A 20,316-nucleotide genomic window follows, 5' to 3' on the forward strand; every position below is an offset into this window, starting at 1 on the left:
CGCGCACTAAAGTGCGTGCTCTAGTTTCTGCTGGGGAGAGGCGCGCCGCGCATCTGGGGTTTATGACGTAACAAAGGCTTCTATATTGGGAAATTGGGCGATTTTTCAGTGGGTGAAAATCACTTATCTCTGTGGAAGAGCAAGATCATTAGTGGAAGGTAACTGCTTGGCGGAGGTCTGTGCTCTCGGAGTGCTTTTCTAGTTATCATCTGTTTCATTTGCATCATGTTTGTTGTCATTGTAATTTTGTAATCATCAACATTGCTGCAGATATTACAGGATTAATAATATCTATGTTCATAATAATGACATGATTATGAATATGGTGATGCTTGTGGTAATGATGGTGGTGATGATGGTGATGATGGTGATGATGATGGTGATGATAATGATGGTGGTGATGGTGGTGATGGTGGTGATGATGGTGATGATAGTGATGATGGTGATGATGATGGTGATGATGGTGGTGATGATGGTGGTGAAGTTAATGGTGATTTATTTTCCATTTCATCAAAACCTGTATTGTGATTGTATAAAGTGATTGCAAAATACTGAAATAAGAAATAGAAATGAACAGGTTATGGTAAGAGAATGTGTTGTGAAGTTTATGAGAGGTAATGAGTACTTGATAATCAGAAGCCACAGCACAACATGGTATAAATATACCGTGTGCTTTAAATAGTGATTTTTTTTTTTTTTTTGGGGGGGGGGGGGGGGGTTCTGCATGCATTTTAGTGTGTTTTTCTGGTGATTTTCATTTCATTGGATGAATGCTCTATGCATTTGATGTTTTATTTTTTTTTTCCCCTACATACATGTATATTCATGTTTGTTTTTTGTGTATGGTTGTTGATGTTTGTCTACCTCTGCATCTTGTCTTAAAATGTAGTGCCCTGAGATTTTCCGTCTCCGGTCTGATAGAAGGATTCCTTGTTTTGAGACTTGGAAGGCAGAGTAAATTTAATTTATAAATTAGGACACATTACTGCTCTCTTTGCCTGTAGGGTGTTCTCACAGAGCTAGAGCTCAGTTCTCCCTGGGTCATGATGTTGACTTTGTTTCTGGTGACCTTTCCCAACTTAATTCATTCATTTTAGCCATGAGACGGTAAAGAAGTGGCATACACCGAAAACAAAATCCACCTGTTGACACTACCAAGCATATCACATGACAAATGTTTGTTTTGTGCTATCTGTGGGGTTACTATTGAGGTGGAATTGTTCTGCTCTCTATGATAGACTTCCTGATGTGTTTATGTGATAAGTTTGATGATAGTATGGTTAATGTTAAAGCAGAAATTTTTGCCAAAGTAATTTTTCATTCTTGGCTGGGTAAAATACATTTGTAGATTTTGCATGTTTTTCATTCCACAGAGTTAAAATCGTCTGATAGGGTAAGATGTTATATGCAAGAAGATTTGTGTGCTTTCTTTTTTCGCTAGTTCGTGATGAGTGAAATGTGTGAAAATTTCCACTTTTACGGTACCATAGTTCATCATAAATTGTAGGATATCTTCTATGGGATTATTAAGATGAGCTTCTGCTGGCACATTTGAATGATTGTAACATGCTCACATACTCAAGGGATGAATTCATATTTTGATGGTGTTGATAAAAACTGATAAAACTAGGAGCATTCCCAGTGTCAATACTGAATTCACCCTCTGAAACTACTCAACCCTATGAATGCTATCAGAGGGTAGACTGAAGCTTGTCATGATCTAGTTTTTCTTTTTTATCACTTGTGTGTAGTCTTTCCTCCCATGTTGCCATATTTATGTGATTACCTGTGCAGTGTTTGGAGCAGCTGGCTACGGAAGCCCCTTTCATGGTGACGTCTGAACTGGAAAATGTGATATCCTCCAGCTTCAGAGCACTGGATGGCTCAAACTATGATGTCCGTAGCTCGGTAGCACAGCTTCTTGGAGTCCTGTTAGCAACCGCCCTCACTAAGCCTCCAAAAGGTACCATGAAGAGAAATGAGCTCATGATTTATAAATGAGTACCTGAAGGACAGTGCACAGTGAAGGTGACAAAAGGATGTACATGCATTTTGTATGCTCAAGTGATTATGTTTAACCCTACAGTGTGACGATGAATTAACATTATCATAAAATTATTGAACAATGATGTTGGTATTGATGGCCGTTATACTCAATATTCTCTTTGTATGTATTTTTTTGTGTACTTGTGCGTCAATATATTTCATCTATTCTAGTGATTAAAGGCCTGATGATATACTCAGGTATGAAGTGAGGATAAGCTTCAGCTGTCACTGTGCATTATTTTTCAGGGAGAGAGTGTTTTAATTGTGGTTTCTAGTCCTGTATAGGTTTTCTCCTGATGCCTAGAAAATATTGAATTTGAAAATGTTGAATAATCCACACACATCCAAAGCTCCCCCCCCCCCCTCTTTATAGCGTGGACGTAAATTGCATTATTGCAATCCCATGAGTGAGGCCATCATTGCTCAATGTACCTGGGAACGTTAGCACAAATTGTTTGAGTACTGTCCATGAAAAGGATATCTGTCCATCAACGGAATTCGGGTAGAAGATGTCTAATGGATGTAAGGACACTGATGACACGATTGATACCGATAGACTGCTTCGTAGCTCTTGATTGATGCTCCTCCTTCATCCCTCCAGATGCGAAGGCCAAGCATCTGTCCAGCGATGACATTCTCAACCTGCTGGCCTCAGGTTTCGTCAAGGGGACGTCTGGCTTCCTCAGGGGAGGGTCTGGGGAGCTGCTGAAAGGGGGAGGAGGGATGGTCAACCGAGAGATCCGAGTCGGGGTCACACAGGTCAGTTTTAGTCGATCAGTCGTGGGTGTGTGGGTTGTATTGAGCTGGTCATGGGACCATTATTGAGTGATGACTTTAATTTGGATGAATTAACAGCAATGTTGATTTAAATTTGCAGTCCATCAATTCCTATTCCTGCTTGTTTCATACGTGCGGTTCTACTCCGACGAGTGCACGTCGAAAACGTTCAGTAGTATGTATTTGTTTAACGCAATTCCTGTTTTCTTTTTATTTATTCAGCTATGTTATCTGTCTTTAATATATGATGGTTGATTTGGTCTTAATATATAATATGAGTCACGATTTATATAGAGAGGTGCATATAATACACAGACCCAGCATCACTTCAATATCTTCTTCTATGGATTGGTTATGTGTTCAGCAAATTATTGTCCTAACTGTAAACACACTCAGTCAGGTAAGTAAGCCTTAAAATGAAAGTTAGCCTTGTTGTTTACACCCTGACTGTGAGTGAGAGGATGATTTTATTACCTGTAAATGCTTTCCACTCCAGGCCTATGTGGTACTGGTGAAGACTCTAGGAGGCCTGTGGCTGGAACGCAATCTCTCTCTCGTCATGGAGCACACCCTGGGCCTGTTGGCTAGCCCCAAGGCCACCCAGACCCATGTGGATGCTGTCTACTCCCGTCGCTGTGTAGCCTTTATCTTACAGTCCACTCTGGGCCACATGCTGGGAGAGAAGGCCCAGGTGTCAGCCTGTAAGGAGCTGTGTAGGATCATTGGCAAACAGATGAATGCCGTCGGTGAGGACCAACATCAATCTACTACCTACAAACCAGTTTCCTCATTTGGAATTCCATTTTGTTTACAAATATGTACGTTTGATGAAAACCTTTGGTCACTTATAGATCTGGCTATACAATATATGTCAAAAGAAACAAGGGTAGCTTTTTTCAGGCATGCTTGCATTGCCCTTTTAAGTGCAGGTTTGCTATATTGCAGATTTCTTTTCCATGGAAAACTTTGTAGTTTAGTGTGTTAATAAAATTTTAGGATGCATTGTTTGTTTACATGGTTGATGTTACATATCCAGAGCAATTCAATGATATCTGAAGCTTTGATGATTGTGCTCTGTGTGTAATGATGCACAGAGCTTGTCAATATCTTGATATTGAGGTGGTATCTGATATCGCAAAAAGTTTTTCCCACATTGCTACAAACGGGGAAAAAAAAAGAAATTACAAGAAAAGGCTAGAGCTGTGTATAAAGCTAAAAGTCAGTCTGTAGCTTAGTCTAAAATGTTTCTAGTGAATTTTACTTCAATAATCAAATCAATACTATGAGAAAATGGATATGGAACCAGTTTCTATGTGCTTGCATTTCTGTAGGAGACCCAAGCGAGGGCGGTAGTGACAGTAAGAGTCAGACATCGGATGTCTTCATCAGTCAACATGTCCTCATCTGTGCTCTACAGGAGCTTGGGAGTCTGGTCAGGAGTTTGAGTACATGTTCAGCTCCTCTTATTGGAGATTCATCAGCTAGTGAGTTCATCTCTCGGTGCTTGTAGCCCTCTGTATCCTCAAGATGTGGGCTTGTTTGTACAGCACAACTCTGATTTGAAACATGTTGATAAATAGTCAAGTGCCTTATAAGTTTAAGAAAATAAAATGAAGTCTTGACTTGAAGAAGACTAAGAGAAATAACGTAGTAAAGCTTAAAATGAGTTGCTGTCTGCTGACAATGGTATTTTTTAACTATTCATGTTAAGACTTGCTGGAAACTTTTTGCTTTTTTTTTAACCTTATGACATATATCATGACATTTAGTTGAGATAGGTGGTTTGTTTGTTATGGTTTGTATTTGTTCAGTTCTTGATATATCAAGTTAATACATCCAAATTTTTAAATTGCATCACAATTGCTTAAAAGCACATATGACATGCACGCACATATGACGTGCACACCAACATCCAGTAGTAAAAGAATCCAAACATGCTATAGCAGGTTGATAGATTAGTTTCCCCAGCTAAAACCCTTATATCTAATGTCTCCAGACATGTGTGACACAGTGTTGACAGTGCTGCTGCACCCCAGCCCAGCGGCCCGGCTGGCTGGCTCCTGGTGCCTCCGCTGCATTGCTGTGGCCCTCCCCTCCCAGCTGACCAGGTTGCTTGACCGCTGCATGGACCGCATGGATAAATTCAAGGGGTCTCCCGAGGCAGTGTCCGGCTACAGTTTCGCCATTGCTGCCCTCCTGGGTGCTGTCCGTAGCTGCCCACTGGGCATTCCTCATGCCAAGGGAAAGGTGAGACAGCATGTCCGAGTTGCACCTTACTTTCAACCAGTCACTAATTATTTGGGAAAGTTAAGATCTACCTACTTCATTTTCTTGTCCTTTCATTTGATTGAATCATTTCTTTATTCAAGAAAATGTTTATACATAACCAGGTCAATTATCTCTTTAGATAATTGCAGGTACACATTGAACATACAATACAAATAACATCCATGAGATTAATGTGCCAGTATCAACAATAATATTTAACACTAACAATCATTATAACATTTATATCAATTCCTTAAAATATATGTATATATCGGACGTTTATAGAAACTTCACACTCCGGGCGGACCAATAATCAGTCAATGTTCTACTTATTATTTTCTGATTTCGTTTTATACAAAATCAAAAACTCCATTTACTTTCCCATTGAAAAAAAGAATATATCCGTAGTCCTAAAAACTGTAATTAGCCTTCTTTCAGTATATCTAATTCCGTATTACATATACAAATATAGAATATTACACATATACTATACTAATCATCAAACTTTAACATTTTGCATACTATAAAAATAAACCCATAAACTGAGAGTGAGAGTTGAATTCTGATGAAATATGTATCTATATATACGTTTTGTTTACTTCGGTAATGACGTTTAATCGTCTGCATAAAGGGTATTAATAATATTTTGTCCGTTGAGGTCATAACCATGTTTACATTGAAAAAAAAAAAAAATTATATATATATATATATATATATATATATATATATATATATATATATATTCCAGGAGAGGGTTAAAACAATAAAGAAATATAACTGGGGATGGATGGTCGCCTTCAAAAAAAGAAATGTTCCCACAAAGGGCCTGACACACATCTCTGAAGCCTGCTCTACAATCTTTTGATGTAATCTACCAGGAGGGTGCCCTGAATCTACTAAACAACTGGGTACATTGTAGCAAAAAAAAAAAAAGGCAATGAGATCAAACTTTCTGCCGCCAAATACTATATATAATCCGTTTTCATTTTATATTTTTTACATTCTATTCATTTAAAAATGCGCAGTGCAATGAAGTTATCACAGATTTGTATTGGATTAATTATAATGTAAGTGAATGTTGGGAATGACAGTATCCGATATTTCAGACTGGAATTTTTGACATGATGTACAGGTCACAGGGACTAATAACTACTAGACCCCTGTAGCTCACAAACCTATGCAAATATTGGTACCACTGTGTGCTCTTCTGCTAGCTGCACTGCTTATCATCAGAGGACACATCCAGTTTCTTTTTGGCATTCCTACCAATGCTAAGTTTCCTTGTGCTGCCTGCTAGCAACATGTGTGGTATTTGTTATTGTCTTTGAAAAGTGAGGGGAATGTAGACTATTATCAGAATCAAAGCTGTGTCTTTTACTGCAACAATCACCCTAGTACATTTACGCTAAAATTTCTTATCATCTTTGAAGGTTTTCATGGTGGTGAGAATAAAATGAGGAGAGGTGTGCGATTCACCATGAGGGAAGTCCTGATGAGGACTGGAGAGAGAAGAAATGAGGAAAGACTAAACAATCACCTTGACAACAAAAGAGTATGATATGTAAACTTCCATGTTATTCAAGTGTATCAGTGTGTGATAAAGCATTATATGACAGTATTTAGCGCTTTGCATCCAGTGGAAAAGGCGCTCTATAAATGTCTACTATTATTATTATACAATATATGTGCTATTGTCCTCGACCATTATTTTCATCATCAACCATTACAGCAAGTGTTTAGCATGGCAGAGGATCTACTGAGGACTGCTTCACAGAACAGCCGCATGTCACTCCACCGTACCCAGGCTAGCTGGCTGATTCTTGGAGCTATTATGACACTGGGTAAGTCATCATTAATCCTCATTGATGTCACCTCTTAACGCGTTTCATACAATGGTTCTCCTTTTGTAAGAATGTAGATAAACTAAGAAAGGAAGACCTCCGAAGTGTGTACCTGCATTAATTATCTCATGATTCCATTTCTGATATGGTTGAAAGTACTTGGTAGTACACAAGTGTACATGTGATGATATTCGGAATAATTTTGAAGAAAAAAAAACAAAACATAATTTTTGTGAAAAAAAACAACAACATGATATCACTTTACTAAACTGTTCTCGTTGCAGATGTCAACTACTTAATGAGTGTACAGTTGAACCTCTCTTATCCGGCCTCCCTTTCTCCGGATCTCTCTATTATACGGACGCAATCTCACCGTGATTTTTGTTTTTGTTTTGATAATTACGGGAGGAAAGGGGGATTCCCAACTCCTTGAGAACTCCTACACAAACACACATGAATTACATATTACTTCCAACATGATTAACATACATTACATCAAATTTCCTTCCAAATTGCTTACCTTCAGACATTTTAACATATCCCCAAACATCCCCAAATGTAACAATGAAAAGGTTGCAGTATACACATTACTACATGTGGTACTACAATGGACTACATCAGTACATGTGTATGTATATGTTATATGTACATGTATAAAGTATTGAGTCTCCCTTATCCGGCCAAATCCCTTATCCGGATGAGCCCCGGTCCCGACTTGTCCGGATACGAGAGGTTCAACTGTACTTAGACAAAGTTCTTGACACTTCCATTACTTACCGTTGTATGGGCAAATGATGATGTATGTATAAACTCTTTAAATCACTGGAAAGTATTGCAGTCAATATCTTCTTATTAAAAATGTGCCGGTCTGGAGTTGAGCTAGCATGCAAATAAGATGATTTGCACATAAAATCTTGACAATTGTTTACTCTGTCACCAATCCCAGGCACACCTGTGGTAAGGAACCACCTACCCCGTCTCCTCCTCCTGTGGCGTAACGCCTTCCCGCGATCCTCCCGTGAGATGGACTCAGAGAAGGCTAGAGGTGATGCCTTCACTTGGCAGGTGATGCTGGAGGGGAGGGCAGGAGCCTTGTGTGGTGAGTACTAACATCCTTAATCATGATAGGCATTAAAGGGATTGTTTAGTTTTGTTTGAGACCTAACTTCAGGTTTCTAACATTTTTGGGTGAAATAATGAGTAACCTCTTATGAAATATGAAAGAGCATGTAATTCCAAGAGGAATTCAATGTTCATGTGATAAAAATTGGTTTTGAAATGGCCGAGATACCCAAAACAGAGTAATCCTAATAAAAGTTTGGACCCACCTTTTATTCTGATTGCTTTATTTTGCTTTGTTTTTGGATGCCTCAGCCATTCCAAAACCGATTTTCATCAAATAAACTTTGAATTTGTCTTACAATGGTATGCTCTGTACTATTTCATTAGTGGTTTCTTGGTATCTCACAAAAAGTTAAAAGCCCAATCCTTGCCTCCGCCAATACTGTACCATCCCTTTAATCACTTCTCGGCTCTACCCTCTTTTGAAACCATTGTAACATATCACCAACATTAGTTACATTCATACAGTGATCCTTAACCTCGAGGATAGCTATCTTCAAGGATAATCTCATGGTTAAGCACCGTGTAGATGCACTCGTTGCTAGCTAACTTGAAGTCAACTTAAAAATAGCTCTCCACAAGATATCTCAGGGTTAGTGCTCTATCAGTGAGCTGCGGGGGTCCCTTGTAGTTAAGCTTCGTGTGGACAGAATTTGTTGATAGGAACTTATAGATAGCATAGTTACGAGGGGCAGTGAGCCTATCCTTGAGGATAGCCACCTTCGAGGATAAGCTTCGTCGTGTGAACGCGCGTCGTAGTTAGGGGGCCAGAGCTTATCCTTGAAGATAGCTATCCTCGAGGTTAAGAATCACCATCTAAACGTAACTATTGTATGGATGCAGAATGACTGGGATGGTTGGGATTCCATTCTGTTGTTACACCAGGAAAGCTACATAAGTCAGCAGTATATCCTCCAATCATTATGAAACAAGTTAGTGAAGTGGCACTAGTATTGAGAATACTAATCTATTTTGTTCAACAATCATCTGCAATATTTTGTAGTAAGAATAACAAACAAACTGTAGAGTCTTGTCTCTGTGGAATGAGTGAATATCATCTATTGGTTTTTGTCACATCAGATATGTAGCACTAACTGAATCACTCAACTCTACTTCCTTCAGCTCTCATGGAGTAAGATTCTACGATGATAAATAAGTTTACTATATTACTCTACCGATAAAATTGGTAGCTAATGCCTGTATTACCTGTCCCTTTCTTACTGTATTACTTTCTGTCGAAATTAAAGCATATTTTGACTTTTATATGATATGTACATTTCACTAGTAGAAAGCCTGTAGCTAACTTGTCATTTTTCTCTTTTACTTCCTTTTCCCTCCCAGCGATGCAGAGTTTCATTCGTCACTGCCCAGAGCTGATTAGTGATGATGTTGTGAGAAGGCTGATGACTCCTTTGGAATGTGCCATGTCCATGTTATCAGAGTAGGTTTATTTCTCAATGCAGTCCTCACCTTTCAATATTTTTTCTTCTACCATAAGCTCCACATGCGGCACGAAATCAGAATCTTGTTCTATAAAGTGCTTGACAAAAATTGTAACATAGAGTAATTACAGTTACCATTGGTACTACCATGTCTATTGCATGTCAACAACCAATAACATGTACATATTATTTTGGTCATTCCATGAAACAGACTAGTGATGTTACTTACACTATAAAGGTATGAAATTAAGAAGACAAGGTGTGAAAAAGCTCTTTTAGCAATGAAAATCATTAAATATGTTTGTTTTATATGTTAAAACTAGAATTGCTCAGTGTAAATGATTTGGATAAAAGCCATAATCATGAAAGTCTCCTGGCTGAATATTTGCCGAGTCTTAACAATCCTACCAAGAGTGTCAACGAATTACATAAATTCCATAATGCAACTTTTATAGGCAACAAACTTGCTTGTAGGGAATCTCCCTGTTCATTGTTTTTCATATTCATATTCACCTGGTTATCCTAGAATCCACGAGGTAATCAAATCCTATGGGGCTCACCTGAAGGCCTGTGCTGCCATGGTACGGCTGAGACTGTATGAGGTCCTCCGACAGCTGCCTCCCAAGTCATATGAAGGTAGGCATGAGCTGCATCAGCACTATCATCTCAACATGTGAGGTATTCAACTCTTTCAGCCTTAACCTGTTGAGGATGAGTCCCGAGTATACTCGGGCAGGTGTCTATGGGAAATGCGTGTTGTAGCAAAATCATACCGTCCTCAACGGGTTAAGTTTCAGAACTTATGTCTCTGTCTTGTCATATTCAAAAGAGATCATTGGCAATTGATTCATCAAAATCAATGCTGTATATCATTTGCAGATTAAAAGTTACATTGTTATGTCTCATGAGAAACAAGAAATATCATTCTCATCTGCAAAGAAATTAAGATATTCAAAAATGTTTGGTGTGAAAATCTTAGAGATTCAATGTCAGGGATGGATCTGAGGTCAGTAGTTTAGTTTGCTTTCCATGTTATGTTATTCCAGGGAGTTTTATTCCCCTACTACGTGAGTTGGTGGCTGAGTTCACACTGACAGACAACCCTGCCAACACCACCACGTCCCTCCTTCGCTCCCTCTGCCATGAGAATGATTCCATCATCCTAGGCTCCTGGATCCAGGACACAGATCACAAGTCAGTGGAACTTCAGCTTCAGCCCAACAGTGCCTCAGGCTCTGGGGCCTTGGAACATGACCCGTCCTCACTCTACTGGGATATCACTGATGTGAGTGGGCTACACCCTGATCCAACCTCCGTATTAAGAGATGGGTGGACTTGATTTACTTTGAGATATGAGAGATACTCCAAGACAGTTAGTTCATTGTACATGATTGTGTAATTTAATCGGATTTTCTGTGTACACAGCAAATAGTCATAATCTGCCATGATGTGAAATGTTCAATATTATAATGATATTTATTCTATGCATGCACTGAAATTACTCTTTTCAAGAGCACATGTAAGTTCTGTTTTTACTCTGTTAGCTACGACATAATGGGGAGAATGTGTGATCCATGTGTTGGAGCCCATTACAGAGGATTTAGAGTTGATATGTTTCCCTATCAAATATCCTAGGAACATAAATTTCTTGTCAATATCTTTTTATCATAGAGCTATATTTGAACAAATTTTATAAGTCTTTCTGTATAGTAGATGCAAAAGAACATATTTGTTATTTTAAAATCTTGTAATAGATTAGATAAGAAAATGTGACAATAGCATAAGTAGAGAGGGTACTAACTTTTCCTTTCCATTCTCATACTTGAGGAGGATGAGGTGCCTGGTCCCCTCCCACTTGGTGTAGCTGTCATTGATGGGTCTGTCGCCCTCTTCGGTGTGGTCTTCCCACACGTTGCTGACAAACACAGAAACAAGATCTTGGAGCATTTCCAGGACTGCATCCAGCAGGCCAAGTCGGCACGGCAACAGGCGGTCCAGATCAACATCTTCACAGCAGTCCTTAGTGCCCTCAAGGTAGGGATAAATGGCCTGCCCATACTAGCTTTAATCCCAGGTGATATATAGTGATGTTCTTTTTCCTTTTAAAGAAGAAGCATATCCAGCTTGAGTGGATATATCTGATGACAAAGCGATATACTTCTGTTGCTATTATACTGCAATATTTTGTTTTGATGCTGATACTTTCATTGACTCCTATACTCACTCCATATGTACACATTCTTACCAACTGACATGATAGTTGCAGTTATCAGGAGGTCATTTTCTTTGTTATTTTCCATTTAGTGTGATTGTAAGGGAATTTGTTGATGGGCTGATGTAATTTTGTCCTTCCTCAGCAGGAATCCTGTAATTCTTAGTGATAAATGCATAATGAGAAAAACTAATGGTTGAAAAAGATTATTGTTAATCTCAGAGAAACCTTGTTAACTTTCTTAGGTTTATGTATGCTGTGGCAAGTCTACTTGTCTTTATTTGGTATGACAGGTAATTAAAAGAATATATAATGATCTCAAGCTCTCACACCAAAATTAAAGATGATACACTCTTTGTGATGATCTTTGTAAGCTCTAGGTCTGAGTGCCATGATCTTTCATTTAGTAAAGATGGCCATCAGTGAAGTGTTAGAAACCTTGTATAACTTAGATCTCTGAGCCATTTAAACAGTATCCTGTCTGTATGATTTATATCCTCGTATATCCAGGGCCTAGCTGATGCCAAGCAGAGATTGACAAACACCAAAGTCAGAAATGCTGCTTATGCACTCATCATGGTGAGTACAACTTTATTCAATACCCAAGGATTTTTGTCTCTGCATATTTGGTATTATTTAGATAATACTGTCATCAAGATGCAAGTCAAGTGCTTGATATGTGTATGCCCACATTTTGAGTGTGTGTGTTTTGCAGTGTAGCTGTATGGAGTGGTGTTTGTTCAAGTTAATGTTTTTCATGGATGATGAGTTATTTCTAATGTATGAATGTTGAAGAGATGATTTGAATGAGTGACTGATTTACTTTATTGTCTACAATGAAAATTCTTGGTGCATTAGATATTGCAACAAATAATATAAAATGCATTCAAGTACATTTATAAGAGAAGTTATGAAGAGACCCTTGAAAGATTTTGTTATATTCACTTCCAGGGAGCTCTGAACAATGCCAACCCCATTCTGCGGTGCTCAGCTGGGGAAGCTCTGGGGAGGATGGCCCAGGTTGGGGGTGATAATACATTCATAGCTCAGACTGCTCAGCTCTGCTTTGACAGGTAAGCTTCCATTTTCTCCTACGATTCTCAGCTTCCAGTATATCAGAGTAGGGATTAAATGATGCAGATTGATCCTATCCTTGATTAGGCTGAGAGAGATTTTTGCCCTACCATCACCTCTCTGCCTCTATTTGCTTTTGCTGCTTTAGTGGGTTGCACAAACTTCTGTACTTTCTCAGCCATTAAAAGGAAAGAGCATTTGCTTAAAAATCTGCCATATTTTCAACCTCCCAAACAGCCATGGCCTATTAGTTTAACATTGAGATTAATTTCATTGTTCCAAGCAGTATGAATCATAAGGCTTGAGATAATGATTCGCTTGCTACAGAATTTTCAAATATATCCAATACATAGGAGAACACGGTGCATGTACAACCCATTTTTTGCTGGTACATCGTATCGTGAGTCTTTTACAAGGATGTTTGTTGTGTCTGTGAGGAGCTATTTTATGTATGTTTGATATCATAGTATTGTCTGCTTGCACCTGTATAACCAATTATCAAAAGATTGCAGTCTTCATAATTACTGGATCCCAAAATATGCACAAATCACCCTAGCAGTGTTCCAAAAGTCCTTGAAGATTTTCCTTTTCAATAATTGATTGATCAATTATGTATATGTTTTGTAACTTTCATTTGTTATTTTCCCTACCCCCTTAATGTCATTTAATATTATCATTTTGTGAAGTGCTGTGATACATCTTTACTTGTTTTAAGAGCACTATATAAGTACCTATATTGTATTGTATTGTAATGCATCATACAGTGTAGATGCATTTCAAATTTGCCTGGCATGAGTGCATTATTTACATTTAGTGCATTCATCTGTCAGCCCTATGTGAAACAGATGAGAGTAAGCTGCTAATATCTCACTTTTCTTGTGTCTGCAGACTGAAGACAGCCCGTGATGTGGTATCAAGAACAGGCAACTCTCTAGCTCTAGGCTGTCTCCACCGGTATGTTGGTGGTATGGGTGCAGGGCAGCACCTCAACACCAGTGTCAGTATTCTCCTAGCCCTGGCCCAGGATGTCACCTCTCCTGAAGTACAGGTCAGTCTGCCCTGTTTCCTCTCTCTGCTCTTGAAATTCTAGCAAAAGTGTCTGGGAAGTTTAGTCCCTTTTCAGTTAGGACACATGAAATGATGTTCCACATGATAATTGTTACAACATTCACATCCCATTACTTGAAATGGTAGGTAAGAGAACAGTGTTCCGCATAGAAGTTTATTAACCTCTCGCATGTCAAACTGTTATGTCATTAGGACATTACAGCACCTACATAATGACACCAATGCCATTTACAGTATTCCAGTTCGCCACAAAAATCAGAAGAGTACAATATGAAGTACTGCTGATCAAAGGGGATTTGAAAAAAAAGGAAAAGAAGTGAAACAAAAAGATGAGGTTATTATTTTTTTTTCCAGCAGTGGATACTGGTGATTCTTAAATTTGATGTGATTCATTTTGCAAGAAGTGATGACACTTGCTATCATCTCCTATAAATGTCAGTGGTGGTGTTTGAAGTGACCTGCTATGAGCACAATCAAATATGGAACAATTGACACACTCGGAGTTAAGAGAGAGATTGACTTTATTAGACGACTGCGTTCAGCCAAAGCTCGAGACAGACTGACCAAAACACTGAGACTGCCTGGTCATAAATACATCGGTACATCCGCTACTACCAGTATGGTGGTCCACCATGATGTGAGGACACCTGTCTCTTTAATCCCTCCGATATACGAATGATGTGATATTAAGTCCTCTGGCCGACAGAGCTCAGACACCCTGTCTGGTCAGAGTCTAGCCTGATTACATAATATACTACAGTGTTATTGCTGTTGTCAGGGTTATGGTTACTCCACTGGAATCATAAACACGTTTTGGTGTATCTCTATCTCTCCCTCCTCCCAATGTCTGTAATATGACAGATGTGGGCCTTGCATGCCCTGACCCTGATAGCAGACTCCGGTGGACCAATGTTCCGATCCTACGTGGAGCCCACCCTGTCCCTGGTCCTCACCCTGCTCCTCAGTGTCCCACCATCCACGGTAGAGGTCCACCAGTGTCTAGGGAGGTGCTTAGCTGCCCTCATCACCACAGTGGGACCTGAGCTTCAAGGTCAGTTCATTGGTAGTTTTCATCCCAAGCTTTCTCACACATTTATATCATATCAAAGAATTCTGGTGAGGTAGATGAGATTGATTACTATGCTAGGATGATATCTAATTATTACTGGTGTCATCATATCATAATGCTAAGTATCATATGCTCATTAGCTTTCAGAGAAACAGCAGTGGATCACATATTTTTCAATATCGTGGATACTGATAAAAAACCTGAATAATCAGTGCTTATTTACGTCGGTGAAGGGCAATTTGTCAATCATGTCAATTACAACTTGTGGATAGTTTACCTTGAAGGCTAAGTTGTTTCTTTCATAGAGCAGTTTGTGTAAATGGTATGTGCTCTGGAATTCTGTGATTTCAGAGATAAGTTGAAGAGCTTTTGTGGTGTTCATTTTACGTTCAATAGTACTTCAACATGTGATACAGCACAGATCACCTGAAAGGAGGGCAAGATATGATTGAAGGTATTTGCTGCTCCCATACAGGTAACCGTGGTAACATAGCAACAGCTAGGACCTCCTGCCTGGTAGCCTGTGCCATCATGCAGGACCACCATGACTCAGTGGTAGGAGCTGAAGCCATCGCCTGCCTCCAGCAGCTTCATATGTTTGCTCCTCGTCATGTCAACCTCTCTACACTGGTGCCAGATCTCTGTGTAAGTGACAGTGTCTTACTCTCTCCTTTCTGTACCTCCATTTCTCTACCTGCTCCCCTATCTACCTCTGTTTCCCCCTTTCTGTCTCTATCTAGTTTTCTCGACCTCCCTCACTCTCGTCCCTTCCCCATCTATCTTTAGTCTCATATTTTCTCCTTTACATTCTGTTTATTACTACCAAACATTGATGCACTTTCGTCACTCTCTTTCATATGGTGTGATTTAACTGTATTCATATATGTGCTTAGGAAGACTTATCCACTGTAGCTTACTGTAAAACGAGGAATTTTTGCGTGCATTTTAATTTTGCGAATTTCGCGAGCGCCAAGATTCGCGAAATTAAAATGCACGAGAAAGTTCTTATCTACACTATATGCATTGAATGCCAGTGGCAGTTCGCGAAAATTTCATGCCGCAAAAAAGGCCGTCAGTTCCAATTCGCGAAAAATTCATGCCGCGAATATATCATGTTTTACAGTAACCTCTTACATAATTCCCCTTTCTCTCTTTTTCCACCTCCTATTGCCCTGCTGAAACTTAGCTTGTGATTGTATGTTATCATACTTTCTTTGGTCTTATACATCTATTTTGCAACTCTATACATCGCTATGCTTGAAGGATATGAAGTCATCTTAACATCCAACCCTTGTCCACAGACTGCCCTGGGAAGCCAACATCTCTTGCTGAGACGTGCAGCTGTGGCTTGCCTTCGCCAGCTGTCGCAACGTGAGGCACGCGAGGTCTGTGAATATGCCATGACCCTTGCAAAGCCAGACAAACCAACCGGAGCTGTACAAGGTGCCAAGTCAGATGCAATAATCACAGGTAATGAAGGTTATTAGATATCTGTAACAGTCTACAAACAGATAGATGTATGACTTCTAGGGTTTCTGCTTAATCTTCACTCTTTATCTGTAATAAAATGCAAAGATTGTGAGCTTTAATTAGGGTAAATCAAGTCTGTACTTTATTTTTTTGTACTGCTGGCTCTTTAATCTTTATTTGTAATAAAATGCAAAATTGTGAGCTCAGTAAGTTGAAACATTTCAGTAATGAAATAATTCCTGCTCTACATTGTAACAGGTCTCAGAATGAATGCTTTGTTTTTTTAATGCTATGATTGTCAAATACATTATTTTTAAGAGAAGTCCATTGCCAGTTTCATCAGAGTAATATAGGTTTTGTGTCAGTGCTGAATATTTTTCTTTTTGATGACTTGTAATGAACATGCAAACAATGCACAAAGACTGTCAAAGTTTGATGCATTCTTAGAATTCATTATCTTGATAATTGTTTGTTAAAATCTGTCCAGAAACGGGTCTAGAAGGTTTCCTCTTCAGCATGCTGAACAATGAGACGGATCCCAAGATGCGCTCCAACATCCATGACACCCTGATCAGCATGCTCCATGAGTTGGTGGTGGAGAACCTGGCTGGTTGGCTAACTCTCTGTAAAGCTGTGCTCTCGGCCTCCACAGGTGAGCTGGATCTCACAGTCACGACTCCAAAAGTAGCGTTTTATCTGTCTCACTACCAACACTAGAGTAACTCTGTAGAATTTAACACCTTGGTGAACAATGCCAGTTTTTACCAATTCTTGCATATTATGAACATGTAGTTTGTTTATGATGGTCACTTCTTCCCATGTCCTGTCCTTACTTAACATTTAATAATTTCTAAATGTGCATAGTTTTATCTTAATGCTGTTTTCAATGATTTTAAGCATGCATTTCATCCAGGTATGCACAGATCATACAGGCTTGTACTCATTTAATTTCAGTCATGAAAGCTGTAGCACTTTGAAAACCTCCAGAGTTTGTACTGTAGTAATCTGAAGCATATTTCTCAGCCTACAGTGTGACTCGAACTCAAAGTGTGGTGTCTATATCTACTCTATATTGTTTGATGAGGAAATGGTTTCTGTGAATTTTAATGATGAATATTCTGTTTCAACAGACTCTGATTCGATGGCAGCTCAGAAGAACCTTGAGGAGCTGCAGAAAGATAATGATAAAGAAAACGCTGAATGTGATGATGATGACGCTACCTTCAAGGCACCGGAAAAGATTGACACACATCCCACAGGTGAAAAAAGTCATCATTGGCAGCTGTATAGTCACTCTGAAATTCATTCTAGGTCTTAGGGAAATCATGGGTTAGCTGTTAATGCATGGCTCATTTGGTAATCATTAAATTCTGACATATTGCTTGGATTTCAGATTCAGCAGTTGAATTAATCAACTGCTTTGACCTTTTTTGAAGCGTCATGAACCAGAGAACAGCAATTTTTAAATTTGCCAAACAGAAAAAGAATTACTGTAAAAGTGGTTTCTTTAGCGGTGGTTTTATTTTCGCGCTTTTCGAGCTTTGAGGTTGAACCGCGAATTTAACATCACACGAAAATGTTTTGAACTCATCGCTTGTTTCAATGCTGTCATTACCGACCGCGAATTTAAACACACGCAAATAAGTCGGCACCGATGAAAACCGCGAAAGTTTCTGTACGCGAAAGAAACCACTTTTACAGTAGATAGATAAAGAGTACATTAAAAAAAGTGCTGATTCATACACATATGCTGCACCCGAAAGTGTTTATCTATCAGACATCTTTCTTCCCCGACTAATGTCTGAATCCTGCTCATTCTTCACAGTTCCTCCTCGATGGCCAACGAGGGTGTTTGCGGCTGAGAGTGTGCGGCGAGTCATCCAGATCTGTGATGGCAACACGGTGCACTTTGATGTCGCCCTTGCCCGGGAGATGAGAATCAAGACGGCTACCAGTGAGTGTGAACGTCCAGAAGGGATTCCTACACATGTTTCGTCGCCTGCCTGGTAGAAGGGCCCTTGAGCTTGCGGGCTCAAAAAATCACAAAACATGATGGTTGCAACACATGAAAGTGCTTTCAAAAATCTGTCAAATTATTGCATTAACAAAAATTCGATTTGGGGTAAAATTTCATGCTGGAGCCCTTCTGCCGGGCAGGTGACAATTTGCAGACTCCCTGTCAAGACTTTGTGAGATCAATGTTTGCATGCACTTACAGTGAAGTAGTAAAGATTTTACAGTGAGAGAATTGGCCCAGAACTTATTCCAAGACGACTGGACAGTGACAATGGTAGTGAGCATGGCTGGATGGGTGGAACAGCTCTGAATTACTGTAAAAGTGGAAATTTTTGAGCTGTGGAATTTTTTTTTGCGCATTTCGCACAACCAGACGCTGGCGCGAAAATAAAAGCACGCGAATATTTTTGCATGCCATATGTTCCAGTAGTTAATGTCCTGATTCCATGGATTTAAAAACAGGTGAAATCCATCTTACCTGGCCGTGAAATTATCCACTTTTACAGTAGTGATTGACACTGTACTTGAATGCTGCCATTACCTTCTCGTTTTGACTTCCAGTAATATAAATTTTCTCTACAGCAATTATCTAAGGCTTGTGGCATGTGCTCAAGATTTGAAAAAAAAAATCTTTGACGTCACTTTCTGGCTTGTCATTAGTTTTGAAAGCCTATTAATGAAAACAGTAATGTTATAGAGCAAAGCCACAAGGAACTAGTAACGACTAAAGAAACTGTATTTTGTATGACTTGTGATGATCACAGCATATCTTGCCAGCAACACTTGAACGTCACATTCAGTGCCAATCCTTTTCATGACTGTCATCATCACACTACACCTTGTTCATACCTGACAAATAGTATACAAAATAAAAGTTCGTTCATCACATTTAAAGCCCTCTTTTTCCTGCTCCCCACCCACAGATAACTACCTAGTCTTACACCTGTCAGACCTTGTTAGGACAGCATTCATTGCAGCCACCTCAGAGAGCACACAGCTGAGGAAGGCTGGACTTCTGCTGCTTCAAGACGTCATCAATAAGTTTGCTCGTGTGCCGGAACCAGAGTTCCCTGGCCACTACATCATGGAACAGTACCAAGCACAGGTGAGACTCCTCACTCACTCTCTTTCAGCAATCTATGCAATTCATCCTACTGTACATTAATCTTAGGAATCATTAATGCATATATTTATTCTTTGTTGTCTCATTTATTTAGAATGGTATTATAATGATAATAGTATAATTATTGTATTCATAATCTATGTATTTCATTGCTCATTTATCTTTTTCAGTTATCAACCTTTCCTATTCATTCTTCAATTTATCATCTTATTCATTCATTTATCCCTTCATTCATTTCTATATTCTGAAATATGTTAATCTGTTGCAATTTTTCATAATCTTTTTACTTTATTTCGATATGATCATTTCAAATTAAACTTCTAGATTCTATTTGATATCTTACCCTTGTGTTTGAATGTTGGTACCATGAACAGGCCCAGCTTGTTGCTTATACAACAAAGTTTATATGTTCTGTTGTTTTGTTTTGTTTATCCACCCATGTAGGTGGGTGCAGCATTGAGGCCAGCCTTTTCTGCTGAAACACCATCAGACGTCACAGCCATGGCTTGCCAGGTGAGCTCAGTATGACTCCAGGTAATTAATGTCAATTGGTATTTTGGGGAATGTCAAAGTAAGTTGCTATCTATCCATCATGTAGGGAATTTTTCATCCTAGAAAATGCATCATTCCTTCACCTACCATCATTAGATTTGTGATAAATCAATAGCATCATAAAGTTTTAGGTTTATCTTTCTGATGAATTGTCCATTTGTAATGGCATTATAGAAAGAATTACCCTTCCCAAGATGATGTTTTTAATCAAAAATCTTTTGGTATTTCTTTGAAAT

The 20,316-nt window shown here is 39.0% G+C and overlaps 1 protein-coding gene across 1 annotated transcript in view; it reads left to right on the forward strand.

Annotated features, from left to right (window-relative positions):
- Positions 1-20,316, forward strand: part of LOC139718059 (HEAT repeat-containing protein 5B-like) — a 75,863-nt gene that overhangs the window by 47,017 nt on the left and 8,530 nt on the right. The window contains exons 7-28 of the mRNA XM_071629552.1: positions 1,795-1,963; positions 2,648-2,805; positions 3,320-3,569; positions 4,155-4,307; positions 4,820-5,070; positions 6,821-6,932; positions 7,879-8,031; positions 9,396-9,495; positions 10,023-10,132; positions 10,543-10,781; positions 11,324-11,530; positions 12,219-12,287; positions 12,660-12,781; positions 13,671-13,830; positions 14,712-14,901; positions 15,395-15,564; positions 16,221-16,389; positions 16,877-17,041; positions 17,520-17,648; positions 18,215-18,343; positions 19,329-19,510; positions 19,973-20,041. Of these exons, the coding sequence (XP_071485653.1) occupies positions 1,795-1,963; positions 2,648-2,805; positions 3,320-3,569; positions 4,155-4,307; positions 4,820-5,070; positions 6,821-6,932; positions 7,879-8,031; positions 9,396-9,495; positions 10,023-10,132; positions 10,543-10,781; positions 11,324-11,530; positions 12,219-12,287; positions 12,660-12,781; positions 13,671-13,830; positions 14,712-14,901; positions 15,395-15,564; positions 16,221-16,389; positions 16,877-17,041; positions 17,520-17,648; positions 18,215-18,343; positions 19,329-19,510; positions 19,973-20,041 (3,456 nt within the window). The remainder of the gene's footprint in view (positions 1-1,794; positions 1,964-2,647; positions 2,806-3,319; positions 3,570-4,154; positions 4,308-4,819; positions 5,071-6,820; positions 6,933-7,878; positions 8,032-9,395; positions 9,496-10,022; positions 10,133-10,542; positions 10,782-11,323; positions 11,531-12,218; positions 12,288-12,659; positions 12,782-13,670; positions 13,831-14,711; positions 14,902-15,394; positions 15,565-16,220; positions 16,390-16,876; positions 17,042-17,519; positions 17,649-18,214; positions 18,344-19,328; positions 19,511-19,972; positions 20,042-20,316) is intronic.

This window comes from Diadema antillarum, unplaced genomic scaffold (assembly GCF_040938485.1).
Source record: "Diadema antillarum isolate AM-2024a unplaced genomic scaffold, OU_Dant_1.0 scf00000087, whole genome shotgun sequence".
Classification (NCBI taxonomy): domain Eukaryota; kingdom Metazoa; phylum Echinodermata; class Echinoidea; order Diadematoida; family Diadematidae; genus Diadema; species Diadema antillarum.